This window comes from Mobula hypostoma, chromosome 18 (assembly GCF_963921235.1).
Source record: "Mobula hypostoma chromosome 18, sMobHyp1.1, whole genome shotgun sequence".
NCBI lineage: Eukaryota > Metazoa > Chordata > Chondrichthyes > Myliobatiformes > Myliobatidae > Mobula > Mobula hypostoma.
In genome coordinates, this window is record NC_086114.1 from 63,980,237 (window position 1) to 64,000,192 (window position 19,956).

Here is a 19,956-nt window from a genome sequence, read left to right on the forward strand (position 1 = left end):
CCCCTGTACCCCTTAAAAACGCTAAAAATACCCGGACTTGTGCTCTCTCACCCACGCCCAGCAACCCTTTTAATGTGAATTCCTGCATCCCCAACTCCCTTAATTTATTTCTCATCATCTCTCTCTGTATCCCATACTTCCTGCAACTCAGAACTACATGTTCTACTGACTCCTCTTCCTGACATTCCTCACACAATCCTGTCTGGTGTTTCCCTATCATTTTCAATGTTTTGTTTAATGCACAGTGCCCCAGCCTTAACCTAGTCCACACAATTTCCTCTCTTCTGTTTCCATTACCTACCCTAGTAACTGCAACACTCTTTTGTATTTGATATAAATGCCTCCCTTTCCCCTCCCTGTCCCATCTTTCTTGCCACATTCGGTTGACTTTTTCCCAGATTACACACTTAACCTCTGCTTTACTGATACTAATGTGCAGTTCCACATTTTCTTTCTTTAACACCCTCTTTGCCAACTCATCCACCCTCTCATTCCCCTTCACCCCTACATGTGCTGGAACCCATAGAAGTTTTACCTGACCTCCCTGATTTGCAATCCTTGTAACTAACTGAAGGACTTCATAAAGTACATCTTGCCGACTGTTTGTGTGAAAAGACCTTAAACTTGCTAGAACTGAGGATGAATCTGAACATATCAATGCTTTGACTTGTCTGGCTTTCTGCACCCATTGCAACGCAACCAACACCGCCAGCATCTCCACTGTAAACACTCCTAACTTATTAGATGTTCTTCTGCTGATTCCAATTTCTTTTGCTGGTATTACCACCCCAAACCCTGTCACTCCTGTTTCAGGTTCCTTCGCACCATCCGTATAAATGTGAGTATAATCACTATACTTTTCCCTCCCGGCAGCCTCCGCGTGATCACGGACAATGGGAAAGTGGAACACCGGGATTCCCAGCAGTCACCACACAATGATCTCACCCCCATCGACACTTGCACGACACTTTTTTTTCTCTCATTCATCGAAACATAATGACAAAATTAAATGGCTTTATTGGCGGACATTTAAATAATTGAGACAGCTCATTCGCTATTGGAACGTTTATATTAATATAAATAAATATATAAAAATGACCCTTCAGCAGCAGTCCTGATGAAGGATCTCAGCCAGAAAAGTCAGACTGTTTCTCATCTCCATCCATGCTGCTGACCTGCTGGGTTCTTGTAGCATTTTGTGCGTGTTAATCCAGAAGTGAGTGTGAACATTGCTTGCAATCCATGCAATTCCTTACTGACCCGAGTCAGGGTAGTAGGTAAGGACACCAGTGAACCAGAAACACGAGAGACTGCAGATGGTGGAATCTGCAACTGAAATATTGGAGGAACTCAGCGGATCAGACACACAGTGTGATGGTCGAGATTTCGGGTCGTCACGCTGCTTCAGTAATCCTACGTGTTTTTAAACACCATTACATTGCTCTGCAGTCGCTGTTTCCCAGCTATTATGTTCCTCAATGGTTCACACCCGTGGCTGCTCCATAAAACTAAGTCTGTTCAACCATTCCATCATGGCTAATTTATTATCCCTCTCAATCTCATTCTCCTTCTTTCTCCATGTAACCTGACGCCCTGAATATTGCTCAACCATTAACCTATATACATATAGACCTTTATATGTCTATATACTGTACACACATAATCTATCTGTATCAGGTTCAAGGATGCATACACAAAAACAGTATCTCAAGATTTGATCTTTTATTATCTGAAGGAGGTGGTAATTAATCCATTGTGATCTTTAAAATACTTTTCTGTATAAAGTCCAACCCATATCATTCCCACCAGAAAGATGAAATGGGCCTTTTTAAACTTCCATATGAGTAAAAGCATTCAGCCTCTGGAGGACAAGTGCCTACCTAGAACGGCAATGAGTCATTTGGGCAATAAGATTTATTTAACATGTGGACAATAATTTCATTTTGCATTAGTGGCTTCAAGTGGGCATTAGGTTCAGGTTGCTTCCATGGGCACTCCTGCCAGCCTTAGCAGCAAATGCCTTTACAGTTCTGTTAGTGTTGGCATCAGACTGTGTGGCAACACTTGCGGGTTGCTTCCAGCATATCCACGGGTATGCGGATTGTTAATGCAAATGCTGCATTTCACAGTATGTTTGGATGACAATTAAACCTGAATCTACACCTCCCGCTCACTATTTTTCTCTAGCTTGCACTATGAATCGGATTGTTCAAAAAACCTTAACAGTCAAATTTTCTTCATGTCACATTTCCAGCACAAAGTTCTCTGCAACCAATTAACATTATTAATATTCCCATTCAAACTGATGGGTGAAAAGCAAATACCCATTTCATACTATTTTATTTTACTTGGGTATATTTTATATACCCGTAAATTAAATGTGCCATAAACGTCGTACAATTTAAGTACAATGGACAATTCCAAAGTTAGCAACATGGGCCCTCTGGCAATATTTTTGTTATCACCTATATTTTGCTGGTTTTCTTGAAGGCATTGTTTTATATTTGTTCCACATATATTATAAAAGCTTCTAAGGATCTTCAATCATTGAGTATGGTTGTCTATTGTCTTCTATTAAGTTGTTTAATAAGTGAATCTTTTTATCCTCATTATCAGATTTTTGTGTGCTAAAGTCAGTTACCAGAGTGCTCTCAGCTCCCCTGGTTATATATAATCAGGCCATATAGTAATCAGATTAATGCAGGTTGTAAACAAACAAACATTCAGTATTGAAGCTGCATTATTAAAACTATGCTAAACTGGACATGGTTCTTCATGTAGACCAGGGGTTCCCAACCTTTCTTATACAATGGACACCTACTATTCAGCAAAGAATCGGTGAACCCCAAGTTGGGAACTCCTGATGTAGAGGAAACCTCGAATATAATGCCCACTGGCGCAGGTGGGGGCTGACGATCCACCTTAAGGAGGAACCTGGAGATCCTTGACTAGGAGGAGATCTCTTGGACTGGTTCCAATTATCCAAGAGGAACTTTCTCCCAATTTTCCCCTGGGCTTTCCTCTTTGTCTTTCACAGGAGCTGACAGAGCAATGTTCAATACTGTGGCTGACTGACTGTGTAGAGGTGAGCCACAAGGGGGAGAAGGCTGCCCAATATCACGCCTAAACCAGAACTCAACAAGCTCATTGTGCCCATGGGGAGAGCGAACTGTGGTCCAGTGACACTACAGGAAAGTCCTGCAAAACCTTACTTATAGATGCAGTGGACAGTGTCTTAAGGCTTAGCAATGTTGCTGGCATCAGTACCCCAATTGCAAGGGCTGATGTTCAGTACTCTGTTATCAACAGAAACATAATGTGAGGCACCAAAGCTCATTGGTTTATAGTGAATAGCAAAGTGATTTGGGAAATAGGTCACATATCCCTGGAATGTCCTGCATTTGCCTCCACTATGGGCTCTTCCCCTCTACACTGGGTTTAATAAGTCCATACTCTACTGCTCGGTCAAGACAGTCTTTAGCAACCCCACGCACTTTGGATTTCTTCTCATCAGCATCCCTGGCCAGGGCCGACAGGATTTCCATCATCTCTGACTCCATCAGCAGGGTGGCGAGCTCCTGTTCAGCGTTCATCAGGTTGAGTGTGATGACGACTCCCCGGTGTTGCAAGTCAACATTAGGGCTCAGCACCAGCGCCTGCAGAATCTCCAACCAGTGGCTCGTCTGGCGGGCAAAAAGGAACAACACGTAATTAACAAAATGCACTACATTTCATTACAGAGGAGAGATACAGATGCTGTGCCAATCTTGTAACCTACTCTAAGATCAATCCAACCCCTCACTCCACAGAGCCCTCCATTCTACTATCATCCATGTGCCTGTCTAAGAGTATTTTCAATGTCCCTAATGTTTCTGCCTCTACCACCATCCCTGGCACCCAACACTCTGCACCCACCTATCTCTGACACCTCCCACCTATACGTTCCTCCTCATTATAGCCTCTCATATTAGCCATTGCCACCTGGACAAAGTCCTTGGTTGTCCTCTCTATCTGTGCCTCTTATCATCTTGTACACCTCTAACAAGTTATCTCTCATCCTCCTCCACTCCAAAGAGAAAAGCCTGAGCTCGCTCAACCTATCCTCATGAGTCATGCTGTCTAATCCAGGCAGCATCCTGAGAAATTTGCTCTGCACCCTCTGAGTGTAAACAGAATGCTGCCAGTTACTTCTCCTCACCTGGGTATTGACATTTGCTGCTTGGCAAGGACCATTCACCATCTGCAAGCCCTTCAGCGACAGAATGGCCAACTCTGCCGTCTGATAAGGTCATGGCTGTTTGTTTTCTACAGCACCCCATCCCTGTACTAATTATATCCCTTAATACCAGGGTGTCCCTCGTCCTCCTGGCAGGGAATTGAAAAGGAACTTTGTGGGGGATGAAACTTCTTTTCATCTCTGTCCAGAATGGCCAACCCCGTGCTTTGTGACTGCTCACTGTTGGTGTATCACCTGAAACAGTATTTTTTTGGTAGTTCCTCCCCACCACTGCCACCTTTTCCTCTCTCTTTGTCTGCCTCTATCATTTACTTGCCACAGTTTTCCAGTTCCAATCCCTCCTAGCACTACCTACTTTCCTCAGTCCACCAATCACCTCAGAGTCCTTTCCCACCACTCCCCTTCTCCCCTCTGTGCTGCTCATCTCCCCTCTCCACTCTCAGTCCTGATCAGGGGTTTCAACCCAAAACACCAACAACTTATTTTTCCCCCCACCAGTAACGCTCGACCCACTGATTTCCACCAGAAAATTGTGTGTTGCTCATCTTTTATTTAAACTTTCTGTTGACTCTCCACTCCAAGTAGATTGTTAAATGTTTCTCCTATTTATCCACAACTAAAGAAGCTCATCTTGGTACTACTCCAGTAAATGTCATCAGCAACTTCTCTGAGACATTGGTGATATCGTAGGATGGTATTGTGGCTTGCGTTTATGAACTGTGGACTTTTTCAGACTTATGGTTTTTATATTCTGTGTTTTTTTTTAAATCACCTGTTCCTTTTCTGTTTTGTTGTGTAAGGGGGCTGTTTGGGGATTGATATTCAGCTGTGTTCTCAGTTTTTTGTTCCAGGATTGTTGTGTTTTTTTTGGGGTGGGGGGTTGATGTTCCTGTTCTGTTTTGTGTGGAGGGGGTTTTTTGGTGGGTTGATGATTGGGATGCCGTACTTTTTTGTATGGGGGAGGGTTTGATGTTTCTCTCCGAATGATTTTTGTGTTCTTTCTTTGTTTCGTGGCTATCTGGAGAATACAACATTTCAGAGTTGTATATGGATACACACTTTAATAATAAATGAACCTTTGAACCTTAAAACCTTCCAGAGTTAAACACTGATCCAGCCGGAGATTAATGTATAACCTGCATGTTTTGTGTTCCATTAATAAATAGATAGGGCTGTGCATTAACTATCAGGAATGTAGTGTTTTATATATAAACTGTAGCTTTCCCATCCCATTTCAGATCTTCAAAAGTTGGCAGCTCAGCCCTGCTGCCTGTCCAGGGTTTCCTTTTAAATTTAAAGCCCTGCCCTGTGGCTTCTCCAGGAAATGAAGGGATTTTACAACTTACTCAGCAGATAAGATACTACAAATAAAAGAAACAGGAACACAAAGACAGGGTTTAATCCTCACCTACAGAACAGATTTACCAGTAGGAAGCTAACTCAACAGGTCTCCACTTTAGTTCAGGATAGAGTCAGCACATACAGATGACATTGGAATTGAACTCTGAACTCTAGGACGCTCTGGGCTGTAATAGTGTCATGCTAACCACTACGTTACAGTGGCACCCAATTTAATAGGTTAATGTTGTCACCGGAATGTTGTTATCTCTAGTCTGATTATGAGACGACTACAACTTCTTTTTCTTTGTCTTCCTTTCTTTGTTCTTATAAAACTTAATAAAAAGGCTGTGACCACCAAGTTTTCTGCCTCATTCTTGACTTCCAAAGAGCCACTGGGTCGATAGCACCAAGTCCAACAGTTTGGAGGAACGTTACAGAGACAACCAAGCGAGAGTGGGTGCGGAGTCACAGCGTGGCTGCATCAGATAGAGGTATATGTATCTGATATACTGTGCTTCAAAAAAAAAAACGACCTGATGCTACTTGCAAATAGTTCTCAAGGCTCAGGGACACAGATTTCAATTGACAAGGATAATATTGAGTACTATGCAAAAGTCTTAGGCATATATTAAAAAATTCTGTAAACTGAAGATGCTTTCAAAAATAATGAAACAAGTTTCTAAATTTTAAAAAACTCTAAACAGCAGTAAACAGTAAACCACTAAATCAAATACTGGTTACTGGTAAATCTGTTCTGTAGGTGAGGATTAAACCCTGTCTTTGTGTTCCTGTTTCTTTTATTTGTATGACCACTCTTTGCCTTTAAAACTGCATCAATACTCTTACATACACTGTCGTGTAGTTTTATAAGAAAATCAGCTGGCACGTTGTTCCAAGCATCTTGGAGAACTTGCCACAGTTCTTCTGCAGACTTTGGCTGCTGGTTCAAAAGGCAAGAAGTATGACTTATCACTTTATTAATAACACTCTTTCTGTGGTAAATTGTGGTAAACTATCACCACAAACAATACAGAGGCAAGCGAAGGCTGGGCTGACTTGATGGTTGAGCCGTGCAGGTACGACGCAAAGTTGGAGACTGGCACGTTCAAGGAGAAGTGGTCGAAGCGAGGCGAGGTTTGAGGCATGGTCGAGATGGAGACCGAGTCAGAGGGAGTGAATGGATGTCCATCCACCTAAACCAGGAGTGAGGTTGGATTGATCTATGTGCCGAGGCGATTTGGAAAGGTCAAGAAAGGCCTCAGGCTGGACAGTGGGGTACAGGCCCTGAGTGTATTGTTGTGGTGGGCCTGGCTCCCAATGCAGGGCATGACCCGGTGTTTGGACAAGATACACGCCAGCCCAGATAGACTGAAAAGTTAGGGTGTCGAGACTGAAGGCAAGGGTCGGGCTGATTCCACGCGCTCTTCGTGACATTTGCTCCTCTTTCCGTGGCATCGAGGATGTGAGACTGCTCCAGCTACTGCATGCTTTGTAGCTGTGAGCTCGGTGTGGCGAATTGCTCCACTGTGTGATGAACTGAGACTGAGGTTATGGACCTATCCCAGCTGCTCCGCGTCTACGGACTCAACTTGGTTTGGAATGCTGTTGCTTGCTTTTATTGTTTGCAAATATTTTTTTTCTTTTTCTCTTTGTCTGTGCATTGGGTGTTGGTCTTTTTTGGGTTTCTTGCTTTGTGGCTGCCTGTAAGCAGATGAATCTCAAGCTTGTATAATTTATACATACTTTGATAATAAATGTACTTTGAATCTAGCCCGCTTCTGTCTCTCCAGGTAATCCCAGACAGCCTTGATGATGTTGAGATCAGTGAGATCAGGCTCACTTTTCTATGGTTTCTGGTGGTATGTGCAGGCCATACCATCAGAAACCATAGAAAAAATCTCGGGTGCCTAAGACTTTTGCACAGTACTGTACAAAGGGAAGATGAGAAATTATTTTTAAATCAGTGAGGTTATGATCTGAATCTTTACCATTGGGGAAGATGGAAGCAGAGTCAACAGAGATTTAAAACAGGACTAGATAGACACATGCAAGAGCAGGTGAATGGGATTGTATAGATTATTCTAAAACAGCTATCATGTACTCGTTGGGCAGAATAGACTCCTTCTATGCCATAACAATTCGAACACTGCAATTGGATAAAGTATCCCCTTCATGGAGAAGGAAGCTGGGAATGGGAAAGCAAAAGTTCAGGATTAAGCCTGAAGTGTGGTCCAGTGAAGAGGCACAATGTGTACAGACACTCACCACCTGCGTCATCTTGGTGCAGAGTTTTGGCTGTAGTGATGTCAGGAAAGCTAAAGCCCCTGCAGCTGCACATCTTAGCTTCTCATCCTCTTCACCACTGTACAGCACCAAAAGCTTCAGCCGATCTGAACCCTCCGCCAGGAACAGCTCCTGCACCTGGAACAGCATGCAAACAGAAAAATACAACTCAGCCAGCTGCAAAGCAACATTCTTTTCCCAACAAAATCTAATCCATGGACCTTCAGCTAATTACTAAAGAGCAAAAACAAAACACAAGGGATTCTGAAGATGCTGGAAATTCAGAGCCACACCGCCACACCAACACAATGCTGGAGGGTCAGGCAGCATCTATGGAGGAGAGTAAATAGTCAACGTTTCAGGACAAAACCCTGGAAAGTAAGGGGACAGAAGCTAAAATAAAAAGGTGATGGGGAGGGGGAGGAGAACAAGCTAGCAGGGAATAGGTGAGACCAGGTGACCCTCTCCCCCTTCTCCTCACCTGCCCATTGCCTACCTCTGATACCCCTCCTCCTGCCCATTGCCTACCTCTGTTACCCCTCCTCCTTCCCTTTCTCCCTCCACAGATGCTGTTTGACCAACTGAGTATGTCCAGAATTCTCTATTTGTGTTTGCAAGCTAATTTTGGATTAAACTCAGGTCAGTTCTCACTGCTTCAGCAAGCTCTGTGACACTACTGTTATTGTAGAATCCCCAGCCCTATACTTCCATTCAGGAACACTGGACAGGCCAGTTGTCCCAGCTACACCTCCTAGATGAGATCACCAAGTCAGCACACAGTGGGGACAGTATCTTGGGCTTCCACATCAGCAAGGTTCATGCTATGCTAATACGACGGGGCATAATTTTAAGGCGATTGGAGGAAAATGTAGAGAGGTCTGAGGAGGGAGTTTTTTTAAAAACAACGTGGTAGGTGCATGGAACACTCTGCCAGAGGTGGTGGTAGGGGCAGATACACTGGGGACATTTAGGAGACTTTTAATTGGCATATGGATAATAGACAAAATGGAGGGCCGTGTGGGAGGGAAGGATTAGATTTATCTTGGAGTAGGTTAGGGTTAATTGGGGTTGCTGGAGCTGCGTGGCTCGAAGGGCCAGAAGGGCTACTCTGCTAAAAAAAAAATAAAAGTTTGGCACAACATCATTGGCTGAGGGGCCTGTACAGCGTTGTAATGTTCTATGATGGGCCACTTACCCTCAAAATGGGACAAAAACAGCAAAAAACCCGACTGTATCCAGCAACAACACACCTTTTCACTCAAGACCATGTTACACATGCACTCCGTAGCCGCCAATCTGATCATCTCGTGATCTTCAAACATGTAGCTCTCAATCATTGGAATTGCTTTTTCCTTAATTATCTTCTCACTAAAAACATAAGAGATAAATCAGCCTTGAGCGAATCAAAGCACTCTCACCTAAATCAGAACACAGTAAGTTCCATTATCCAACTGGAAAATCTCAGAAGATGCACCAGCATGCTTTGGAGTGAGTAGTAGAGGGTTATCCATTTAGTCCTGAAGTTGGGTCAGGGTAGGAAAAGCTACGGATTACAACGGCTTCCACTTACACAGCAAAGGATGTCAGTGTGGAAAGAGTTAAATTTTATTCCTCCTTGGTACATGCTAAAAATGGTATCTGGGAATGTTTTGAGAAAGTACAAGGGGACCCCTCCAGAGCAACGTTTTGAGAACTTCGTGCGAGTAGCATTCTACAGCCTTGAGAATAGATCATGGTGGAAAACACATTTTTACCTGGGAAACTGGTAAAGGGTCTTGAGGGGTTTTAAAAAAAGGGGCAATTTCTCAGCGCAAGGACAATCGCCTCTTAGCTGGAGATAGGGACAAGGACATTGAGAGGGAGGGAGAGAGAGAGATTGAAAAAGCTGTTGTCGACACTTGTGGGTCTCTCTGTCAGTATATCGGATAGCATAGCTTCATGATTGGTTGATAAGTATTATTTTGTCTTTTTTACTACTTTATTATTTTTTGTTCTTTCTGTATTTTATTCTTTATATAACTGCAGAGCAGACTCCTATGTCTTATGGTCGAACTCTAATACAGTAATCTCTTATAGTCTTTAACACGTGCACTGTGCCTCATTTGATTGCAGATCCTTGCTCCTGAATCAGAAAACAAGGAGCAGTTTTTTTAAAAGTCAGCAATTAGTTGCCATAACACAGCCAGGAGCCTAATGAACAGACGGAGGCTCCCTGCAGCAGTCCAGTCGGGCAGTGGAGATGAGGGCTCCCTGTGGCAGTAGTTCAGGCGGTGGAGATGAGGGTTCTCTGTGGCAGTCGAGTTGAGGCTGTGGAGATGAGAATTCTCTGTGGCAGTCGAGTTGAGGTGGTGGAGATGAGGGCTCCCTACAGCAGTCGAGTTGAGGCTGTGGAGATGAGGGCTCCCTATGGCAGTCGAGTTAAGGCGGTGGAGATGAGGGTTCCCTATAGCAGTCGAGTTAAGGTGGTGGAGGTGAGGCTCTCTGTGACAGTCGAGTTGAGGTGGTGGAGATGAGGGCTCCCTACAGCAGTAAAGTTGAGGCAGTGGAGGTGAGGGTTCCCTATAGCAGTCGAGTTAAGGTGGTGGAGGTGAGGGCTCCCTATAGCAGTCGAGTTGAGGCTGTGGAGATGAGGGCTCCCTATGGCAGTCGAGTTGAGGCTGTGGAGATGAGGGCTCCCTATGGCAGTCGAGTTGAGGCGGTGGAGATAAGGGTTCCCTATAGCAGTCGAGTTAAGGTGGTGGAGGTGAGGCTCTCTGTGACAGTCGAGTTGAGGTGGTGGAGATGAGGGCTCCCTACAGCAGTCGAGTTGAGGCAGTGGAGGTGAGGGTTCCCTATAGCAGTCGAGTTAAGGTGGTGGAGGTGAGGGCCTCTGCAGCAGTTGAGTCGAGAGCAGCTAGATATTGTCACTGTGTGGTCAGTGAGGGCACTGATTTGCAATCAGAAAATTCCATGCTGAGTTAAACATGACTCCAGTCTGAAGTAAATGTATTCAAGTCACTTCAATCTGCACAAACTCAGACTCCACAGCCATCTGGCAGAAATAATTCAACCGAAAGAATCATAAAGTACAATGACCAGTTGGTCTGTTCAATGTTCAAAGTATATTTATTATCAAGGTACAAATATGTCACCATAAACTACCCAGACATTCATTCTCTTGCGGACATTCATGGTAAACGGAACAAAACACATCAGAATCAATGAAAAAGCACACACGACAGTGTCAGGCAAAGAACCAATGTGCAAATAAAAAAATAGAAAAAAAAGCAATATATATCAACAAGTTGTAGAGTCCTTAAAAGTGAGTCCATAGGTTGTAGAATCAGTTCAGTGTTGGTTGAGTGAAGTTTCCCCCTTTAGTTCAAGAGCCTGATGGTTGAGGGGTAATAACTGTTCCTGAACCTAGTGGTGTGGGTCACGAGCTCCTAACCTCCTAGCAGTCTACAGCAGCGAGAAGAGAGGAAGGCCTAGATGGTTGAGCTGTTTGATAATGGATGCTACTTTCCTGTGACAGCGCTCCTTGTAAGGGAGATTTGTTTGCTAAAGAGATGAGTGCAATCTTAGGAATTCAGACATTTAGACAATTTGAAGAAACATTTTAACCTAAAGGATTACAATTATAGGAACAGCTATAAGAGTAAGATGATAAAGATTCAGATTCATCCACAATGAAGGGATGTGTTTATTCACTGGGTTACTGGAACAATCCCTCCATCTCACCTCTGCCCAGCCACTTACCGCAGCCTCTCACTCAGTCCAGCCAAATTGGTTAATGCCATCAGGGACTCAAAGTTCTGCAGTCCGGTGCGATCAAGGTGCAGGAGGCTGATCAGAGGTCGGATTACCTCATAAACCTGGGAAGGCAAAGGGCGAAGGCAGAGTGTTAAATCTCTTGTGACAAGTGCAATACCTGCCCTTTCATCTCCTCCCTCACCATATTTCAAGGGCCCAAACAGTCCTTCCAAGTGAGGTGACACTTCCCCTGAGTCTATTATGGTCACCTCCTGTATTGGTGCCCCAGATGCGGTCTCCTCTCCATTGGTAAGGCCTGATGTGGATTGGTGTCCACTTCAACAAGTACATTCACTCTGCTGTGCAACAGCTGGGTTTCCCAGTTCTCACCCATTTTAATTCTTACTTCCCATTCCCATTCCAACATGCAGTCCATGGCCTCCTCTACTGCCACGATGAGGCATTTCTCAGAATGGAGGAGCAACACCTAGTATTCCATGTGAGTAACCTCCAACCTGACAGCATAAATATTGATTTCTCTAAGTTTCAGTAATTTCTTCCCCCCTCCCTCACACTTTCTTTTCCCTTCAGTATATTCTGGCTCCCACTCTTACCCCTTCTCTTCAACACACCTGCACATCACTTTCCTCTGGTGTCACCCCTCTTTCCCGTCCTCCCAGCGTCCATCGTCCACTGCCCTTTCCTATCAAGTCCTGTCTTCTTCAGACCATTACCTGTACCATCTATCACCTGCCAGCTTGTACACCTTCCTCTCTCCCCACCTTATTCTTGCTTCTGCCTTTCCAGTTCTGTTGAAGGTGTCCGCCCAAAACATTGATCGTTTATTCCCCACCACAGATGGTGGTTTCCTCCAGCATTTTGTGTATGCTTCTCTGGATTTCCAACATCTGCTTACTCTATAGTGTTTAATTTAGATCCATTTCCAGTGCCTCAACCTGATCTTAATTCTGAGTATCTTCTTTCACACCAGTGTGACAACACTTGTCTTGCACTGTTTGGTGTTGAGGAGAGTTCACCAAAGGACATACAAATTAACTTTACTGAGACTCTATGCTGTGCAGATAGAGGAGAGTCCATTCCACTGGAGGATGAAGATAAAAGGACTGTGTATGTGCGTTGGTGGGTGGGAGGAAAGGGGCTTGTTTTGCTGTTGTTTTATCGCTTGTCGTGTACTGCACTGTTCAGCCCAGCATGGCCATGCTATGTTGGCGCCAGAATGTGTGGCAATACCTGTGGGCATCCCCAGCACATCCTGTACACGTAATAAATAAATCTGAATCTGAATACAGTTGCACACAATGTGAACTTGTAGGTTTTCACAATAAAAACGGCACGTTTCAGAAAAATCGTAACAACTCATTTATTGTAACTCTGAACACAAGAAGCACAGTAACAGAACTACACGTAATATGTCAGAGCAGACTATTAAAGTGAACCCCAACTCAATGTCAGTGGTTGTGAATTATGTATATTTCCACCAACTACATTATGCTACACAGCCCCACCCCAGAATTCTCTAAAACCGGCACTGTGATCCTGTCCGGAGTTCAGACGAACCGTCTGGCTCGGGTCCTACATTCCATGGGTGCAGGAGCAGCAGGTGCCCCTGGCTCGACAAGCTTATGGACACATTGTGACGGCAGGGCATGGTAGCAGAATCCTCCAAATCTTGGTGGGCTAGTCTAAGGCGATCTATCGAAATACATTCGGGTTTACCTCACTTACCTATGATAGAAGTCTTTTCTGTTCATTCCAAAACATGGAACGGGCCATCATAAGAGGGCCTAAGGGGATGTTAGTGTGTATGATGGTGGAAGAAAGCAAACAAGGCGGAATGTAGGTCAACAGGAACCCAAGGGTGCTGTACACCGTGGTGGGAGGTAGGGATAGGTGCAAAGGAATTGAATTTACTGAGGAGGGTGGAACGTGTTGAGAGGCCACCCAGGAGGTTGTGGTGTCAGAAATAAAATCAACTGGCACTCGTAACAGCTGCCCATATATCAACTCAGCGGACGACTGCAAGTCCCCTTTTGGAGCTGTTCTGAGCCCCAGCAGGACCCATGGGAGACGATCATGCCAACACTCATCAGTCAGGTAAGCTCTCAAGAACAGCCTTTAAGCTGCAGTGAAACCGCTCACATAGACCATTGGACTGCGGGTGATAATGACGTGGTGTGATGTAGCCTAACACCAAAGTCTGGGCCATAGCCGCCTAGAGGTCTGAAATGATTTGGGGATCGTTGTCAAGGGAAATATCAGAGGGGGTGCCAAACCAAGAAACTCAGGTGCTGATGAATGCCTGAGCCACATCTGTGGCCTTCGTCAATGCTAGAGGGACGACCTCTGGCCACCTGGTCCTCTCAAAGGCCGTGCCACGAAAACTTTAGTGCAACCAGTTTCTGTGAGGCTTCCAGCCCGGACGCAAGAGGCTGTGTAAGGAGTCAAAAACAGTCTGCCTCCAGTTTGCTGACACTATGGGGCAAGGGCGACCAGTTAAACAATCACGCAGGAAAGAAACCCCCAGCTTCCCCAAACTTAATGTCAGCCAACCGCAGGCCCATGACTGCTGCTCGGTAAGTCTGGACAGTAGCTTGGTTGGCTGCCATGCCAGCATAGTCAACCCCTATGGCGTATGGCCTCAACAGCTGGATGTGAGAGACAATCAGCCGTGGCATTATTTTTCCCTTTGATATGTTGCATATCAGTTCTGAAGTCTGATATTTCGGCCAGGTGGCACTGTTGTAATTTTGGCCATCGCATGTATGAAGGGTTTGTGGTTAACGAACGCTGTGAAATAGCGACACTCCAGAAGAAAAAAATGGCAGACAGATAGAGACCAAACAGCTCATGGTCAAATGTGCTGTACTTCCTTTTGGTACGTGCTCCTTCGTCTTACCCTTCTTGAAGTCCACAATCAGCTAATTCACCTTATTGACGCTGAGTGCCAGGTTGTTACTGCGGCACCATTCCACTAGTTGGCATATCTCACTCCTGTACGCCCTCTCGTCACCACCTGAGATTCTACCAACAATGGTTGTATCGTCTACAAATTTGTAGATGGTATTTGAGCTGTGCCTAGCCACACAAGTCTTGGGTATATAGAGTGTAGAGCAGTGGGCTAAGCACACACCCCTGAGGTGCGCCTGTGTTGATCCTCAGCAAGGAGGATATGTTATCACCAGTCCGCACGGATTGTGGTCTTCCGGTTAGGAAGTCAAGGATCTAATTGCAGAGGAAGATACAGAGGCCCAGGTTCTGTAACTTCTCAACCAGGATTGTGGAAATGATGGTATTAACTGCTGAGCTATAGTCGATGTACAACATCCTGACACAGGTGTTTGTGTTGTCCAGGTAGTCTAAAGCCATGTGGAGAGCCATTGAGATTGCGTCTGCCATTGACCTATTGTGAAGATAGGCAAGTTGCAAAGGGTCCAGGTACTTGCTGAGGCAGGAGTTCAGACTCTGATAGTCCAAAAGTCTATAAAAGGTGAATTTTGAGCAATCGGTATCTGTCGTGCTCAAGGTTCAGGCAGGTGTTCTAGTAGACTCACCATTATCACAGCCGTGGAGTAGCTGAGCAACACCACCATTAAAAAAAATTAGGTGTTGTTGGCGGTGACTTCTCGCAGTGCAAATTAGGCCTCACCCGAACCCTAATGACATTTTGCTTCTAAAACTCCAGCAGTTTCAAAGCGGCTGCATTGGTCGACATGTTCAATAACTGTAGAATCGTCCTAGAGCATCAGGGTCACCAACGTAGATTTTCACAAATAAAACAGCGTAAGGATTTTTATGTTTAAGATAAACAGTAACACAAAAAGCACAGTAACAGAACTTCACATAATATGTCATCACGTCAGACCAGCCTCTTAAAGTGAACCCCAACTCAATGCTGGTGTTGTGAATTATGTACATTCCCACCGATTACATTACCCTACAAAACCCAGTTCCGGCAGGGAAACTCCAAGGGTACATCCATTTAACATGAAATTAAAATTTCTGCTGAATGTAGATACGGTAAAACCAAGATTTTTCCACTGAGGTTGGGTGAGAGTAGAACTAGAGGTGACAGGTTAAGGGTGGAAGATGGAATGTTTCAGGGGAAACTTCTTCACTCAGGTGGTGAGAGTACGGAACGAGCTGCCAGAAGTGGTGGATGTGGGTTCAATTTCAACGTTTAAGCAAAAATGGATAGGTACATAGATGGGAGGGGTATGGAGGGTTATGGTCCCCACGCAGGCTGATGGCAGATTAATAGATTGGCATGGACTAAAGGGGCTGAAAGGCCTCTGTGCTGAGGAATATTTTGTTGAGAAAAGGTGAGCTTATCATGTGGAGTACAACAGATAAAACCTCTGCACTTACTCTCTCTCCAGGAAAAGCAATCTCTGGGTTTGAGGTGATTGTGATCTTTGCCAGTGCCTGGGCAGCTTTAGTTTTACCAACCTCGGTGCCTTCTGATGCCAGAGGGAGCAATGCCTGTGGGATTGAGGAAGAAGACTTTCAGGTCAGCTTGAACAAAACCATCAACACAGTCACAGTGACAGGTAGATCTAACACTGGCCACTGCACTTGTCAGATGGGCACAGCCATCCCTCTGAAGAACCATTTCCACATGGGAAGAATCAAAACTCAGGAACAGCAAACACTTTAGTCTTCAATCAGTCTGATTTACCTATTGTGGGGAGCATGAGAAACCTGTACTCACAGGGAGCTTTGAGGGGAATTGACAGAGTTTGATTTAAATGAAAGCACAACAAACACATGAAGGAGAAAGCAACGGAAGATGTATTTAAAGCATGAAACAGAGGTAAGAAGATACCTTTGTGCACTTCATGGACCAACTGGGATAAAAAAAACACCATTTCTATGCTGCAATTTCTATTTAATTCCCAATCCTTTTTATTGAAAACTATTTATTTATTTATTTATTTATTTATTTGGTGGTACAGCACGAAACAGGCCCTTCTGGTTCTTTGAGCCATGTCGCCCCGGCAACCCCCAACAAACCCAATTAACCCTAACCTAATCACAGGACAATTTCCAATGACCAAGTAATCTACCAGGTAAATCTTCATACTGTGGGAGGAAACCAGAGAACCCGGAGAAAACCCATGCATTCCACGTACAGAGACACCTTACAGAACAGCACTGAACTCTGGAATGCCCCGAGCTGTAATAGTGTCACTACCACGGCGTCCTATTATCCTCTAACTCTTGGTGAAAGGAAGAGTTCAAGGCTGCTGGGATGCCAGACTTAGAATACATTACCAGCTGTAGCGCAAGGCCTTACAACGCCCGTGATCGAAAGATCGTAATTTAAATTCCCGCCGCTGTCTGTAAGGAGTTTGTACATTCTTCCCATGACAGACTGGGCTTCCTCCAAGTGCTCTGGTTTCCTCCCACATTCCAAAGAAGTACGGGTTAAGGTTAGTTAGTAGTTAGCGCTGGGAGCGTGGCGATGCTTGCGACTGCACCAGCACATCCTCGGAACGTGTTGTTCATTGACACAAACAAACACTTCATTTCACTGTATGTTTTGATGTACATGTGACAAATAAAGCAAATCCTTAATCTTCATCTTTACCTATGCCAGGACTGTGGGTTCCCTGTGGCATTGCTTCCAAACACGAGAGGATACATTCTCAGACATCTTCTACCCATTGTCTTCATTGTCCCTATCAAGATGAACACTGAAGGAAAGATAAAGTGTTTGGCGCTGACTCACCTTCCCTCCTCCCTGAGCTACCACAACTCCACGGTCCTCAGGAGCCTCCACCAAAGCCAGGAATACTCTGAAACACAGAAGGGAGATGAAACTGTCAGTACTGCAGGGCAGAAAGATCTGCTGCTCCTCAGTTTCCAAGATGGAGACTTAGAATCAGGTTTATTACTACAGATTTATGTCATGAAAATTGTTCTCTGGCGGCAGCATACAGCATGATACTTCCAATATACTACAAATTGCAATTTAAAAGAATATACACACACACTCACACACACTGGATACATAGCTAGGGTGCCCAAGACATTTGCACAGTACTGTATTTGTCAATGCGGAGCAGCGAGCAAGTTTGTAAATCAAAGGATATTGGAAATGGCCAGGGAGGAACTATGGGACAGGTGGCAGACAGCTGCAGACGCTCTCAGCCCTACGACACCAGGCAAGATTATTTGATTCCAAACAATTGGTTTATTGATCATTATAGAATGTTTCTCTGGTGCTTCCCGCTCCTCCCCTCTCCCTTCCCCTTTTCTCAACCACGATTCCCCTCTCACTGCCCCCTTCCCACTCTCAATCCAGAATAGAGACTGTGACAGAGAGCATTCCGTAAACTCACTCCTTACATACACGCGTTCACATGTAAACAGACAGTGCCTGGTCATTCTGCTGTTGTTACGCAGAATGGACACACTTCAACGTCTTCCCTGGTGTATGCTCATAACGGGCCCTAAACGGAGCCAATGGGCTTGTGTTAGCTTTATAGTGATTTTCCCTCCATACACAGTGGAATACTCCATTTCTTTAGTAATGGGGATGTGTAAATGTGTATACATTGTTTGTATTTAAGGTAGAGACATGTAAATACTTCTGTTTATTTCTTAATATGATTGCAACTACATTGAGGGGTGGATCATATTCTATGTAATCTTTGTGGGTAATTAAAGATGGAATGTCCTAGTGCTTGAAAGTGAAGAGTTCGTCACCCTCAGTAGGGGAGAGGGATGGGGGCTGTGAGGTGTTCAAACTGGACAAGAATAAGTATGGAGTTATTATTGTGCTTTCTTGAAGGTGTCTTTTTTTTTAAGTATTGGAATTTTTGTTTTCACTATTTTCACTAATTTTAGTAAGTTTGATTTTTGATGCACCTAATAAACACCCTTCAGCTAACTGGGGCAGCTGCTTAATTGGGCCAAAATGTACTGGCCGCAGTGTATTTATATTAGTTTGCATGCGTTTTATGTTAGTTTGTACTGTTTTGAATAATAATCTGGTCAGGTGAGTTAGAAAAAGCTGTTAGCTTGCATCTTTCATTCACAAAGATTTGGGTCAAGTCCTGGTCCCTGAGCCTGTCTCCTGGGATCAAAGGAGGGGCAGAGGGTTGTAGACGTACAGCCAGCTCCATCATAGGCACAACTTTCCGTACCATCAAGGATATCTTCAAAAGTTGGTGCCTCAAGAAAGCAGCATCCATCGTGAAGGAGCCTCCGTGTCCGTGACATGCCCTCTTCTCATTACTACCATCAAAGAGGAGGTAAAGGAGCCTCAAGATTCACACACTCCATTTTAGGGACCGCTTCTTTCCCTCTGCCATCAGATTTCTGATTGATCCGTCAACACTACCTCATTTTCCCTCTTTTGAACTACTTTGTTCTGTAACTTTCATATCTTGCACTGTATTGCTACCACAAAACAACAAATTTTACAACACACATCAGTGAAAACAAACCCGATTCTAATTCGGTATGGTTTGAAGGAGTGCTGCACAGTCAGAGGAACAATTTTACTTTTATTCAGCATTGAAGCCATAATCCAGAAGTTAAGCTCACAGCAGTAGCATTGCCTGAAGTACTGAGGGCATGAGAGCACTGGAAGAACCATTCCAGGAAATGCTAGCTCTATTAATGTTCATAACCTGCTCACTATAGGTTGTTGTAGAGCAGGGGTCGGCAACCTCTTTGCCTCTGTGGGCCAGATTGCATATTAATGAGTGGACGGTGGGCCAGATAAATGCCATAAAAAACTTGAAATATGGGAATTATCCATTTAAATACATCTAGTTATGTTTTGCCTCAAATTAATGAGTAACACATGCTAGAAAATCATTTGTGCTAAACCAAGGATGCCAATTAGTAACCAAAGAACTCAGTTTAGTTTTTCTGTCCCACCATTGTGCCCCATCAGTTGTGCTGCCAATTAGCTTTGACACATTAAGTTTCATTTCTGACATCATTTTCAGCAAAGCTTCAAAAACGTCTGCTCCAGTAACCGTGTCCTTCATAGGAATTAATTGAATAAACTCTTCAAAAATTTGAAAAGTTGAGGTTACTCCTTGCACAAACACTGCAAATTGAGCAGAGTCTCTCAAGTCTGTACTCTCATCAAGCACAATTGAAAAAAAATGCAATTCGTTGCAGGCATCCCTTAAACAACTTTTAACATCTGCTGACATTTCTTCAACTCGCCGTGTGATCGTTCTTGCTGACAGGCTGATAGATGCAAATAAAGATTTCCTTTCAGGACAAACAATATCCACCACTGCCAGTAGACATTCTTTGTAAAAGGCTTCATCTTTTCTGCAATTTGTTTTGAGACTTCGTAGCTGGCACGGGTATTTCCT

General features: G+C 44.3%; 1 protein-coding gene across 2 annotated transcripts in view; it reads right to left on the minus strand.

Moving 5' to 3' along the window:
* Positions 1-1,018: 1,018 nt before the first annotated feature.
* The window catches only part of LOC134358244 (protein unc-45 homolog A-like), a 47,357-nt gene continuing 28,419 nt past the window's right edge, over positions 1,019-19,956 (minus strand). For both annotated transcript variants that reach the window (XM_063070261.1, XM_063070260.1), the window contains 6 exons: positions 17,343-17,409; positions 15,980-16,093; positions 11,600-11,715; positions 9,112-9,229; positions 7,844-7,999; positions 1,019-3,683 (listed from right to left, as the gene is read on the minus strand). In XM_063070261.1, coding sequence (XP_062926331.1) covers positions 3,411-3,683; positions 7,844-7,999; positions 9,112-9,229; positions 11,600-11,715; positions 15,980-16,093; positions 17,343-17,409 — 844 coding nt within the window. In that variant the 3' untranslated portion in view covers positions 1,019-3,410. The remainder of the gene's footprint in view (positions 3,684-7,843; positions 8,000-9,111; positions 9,230-11,599; positions 11,716-15,979; positions 16,094-17,342; positions 17,410-19,956) is intronic.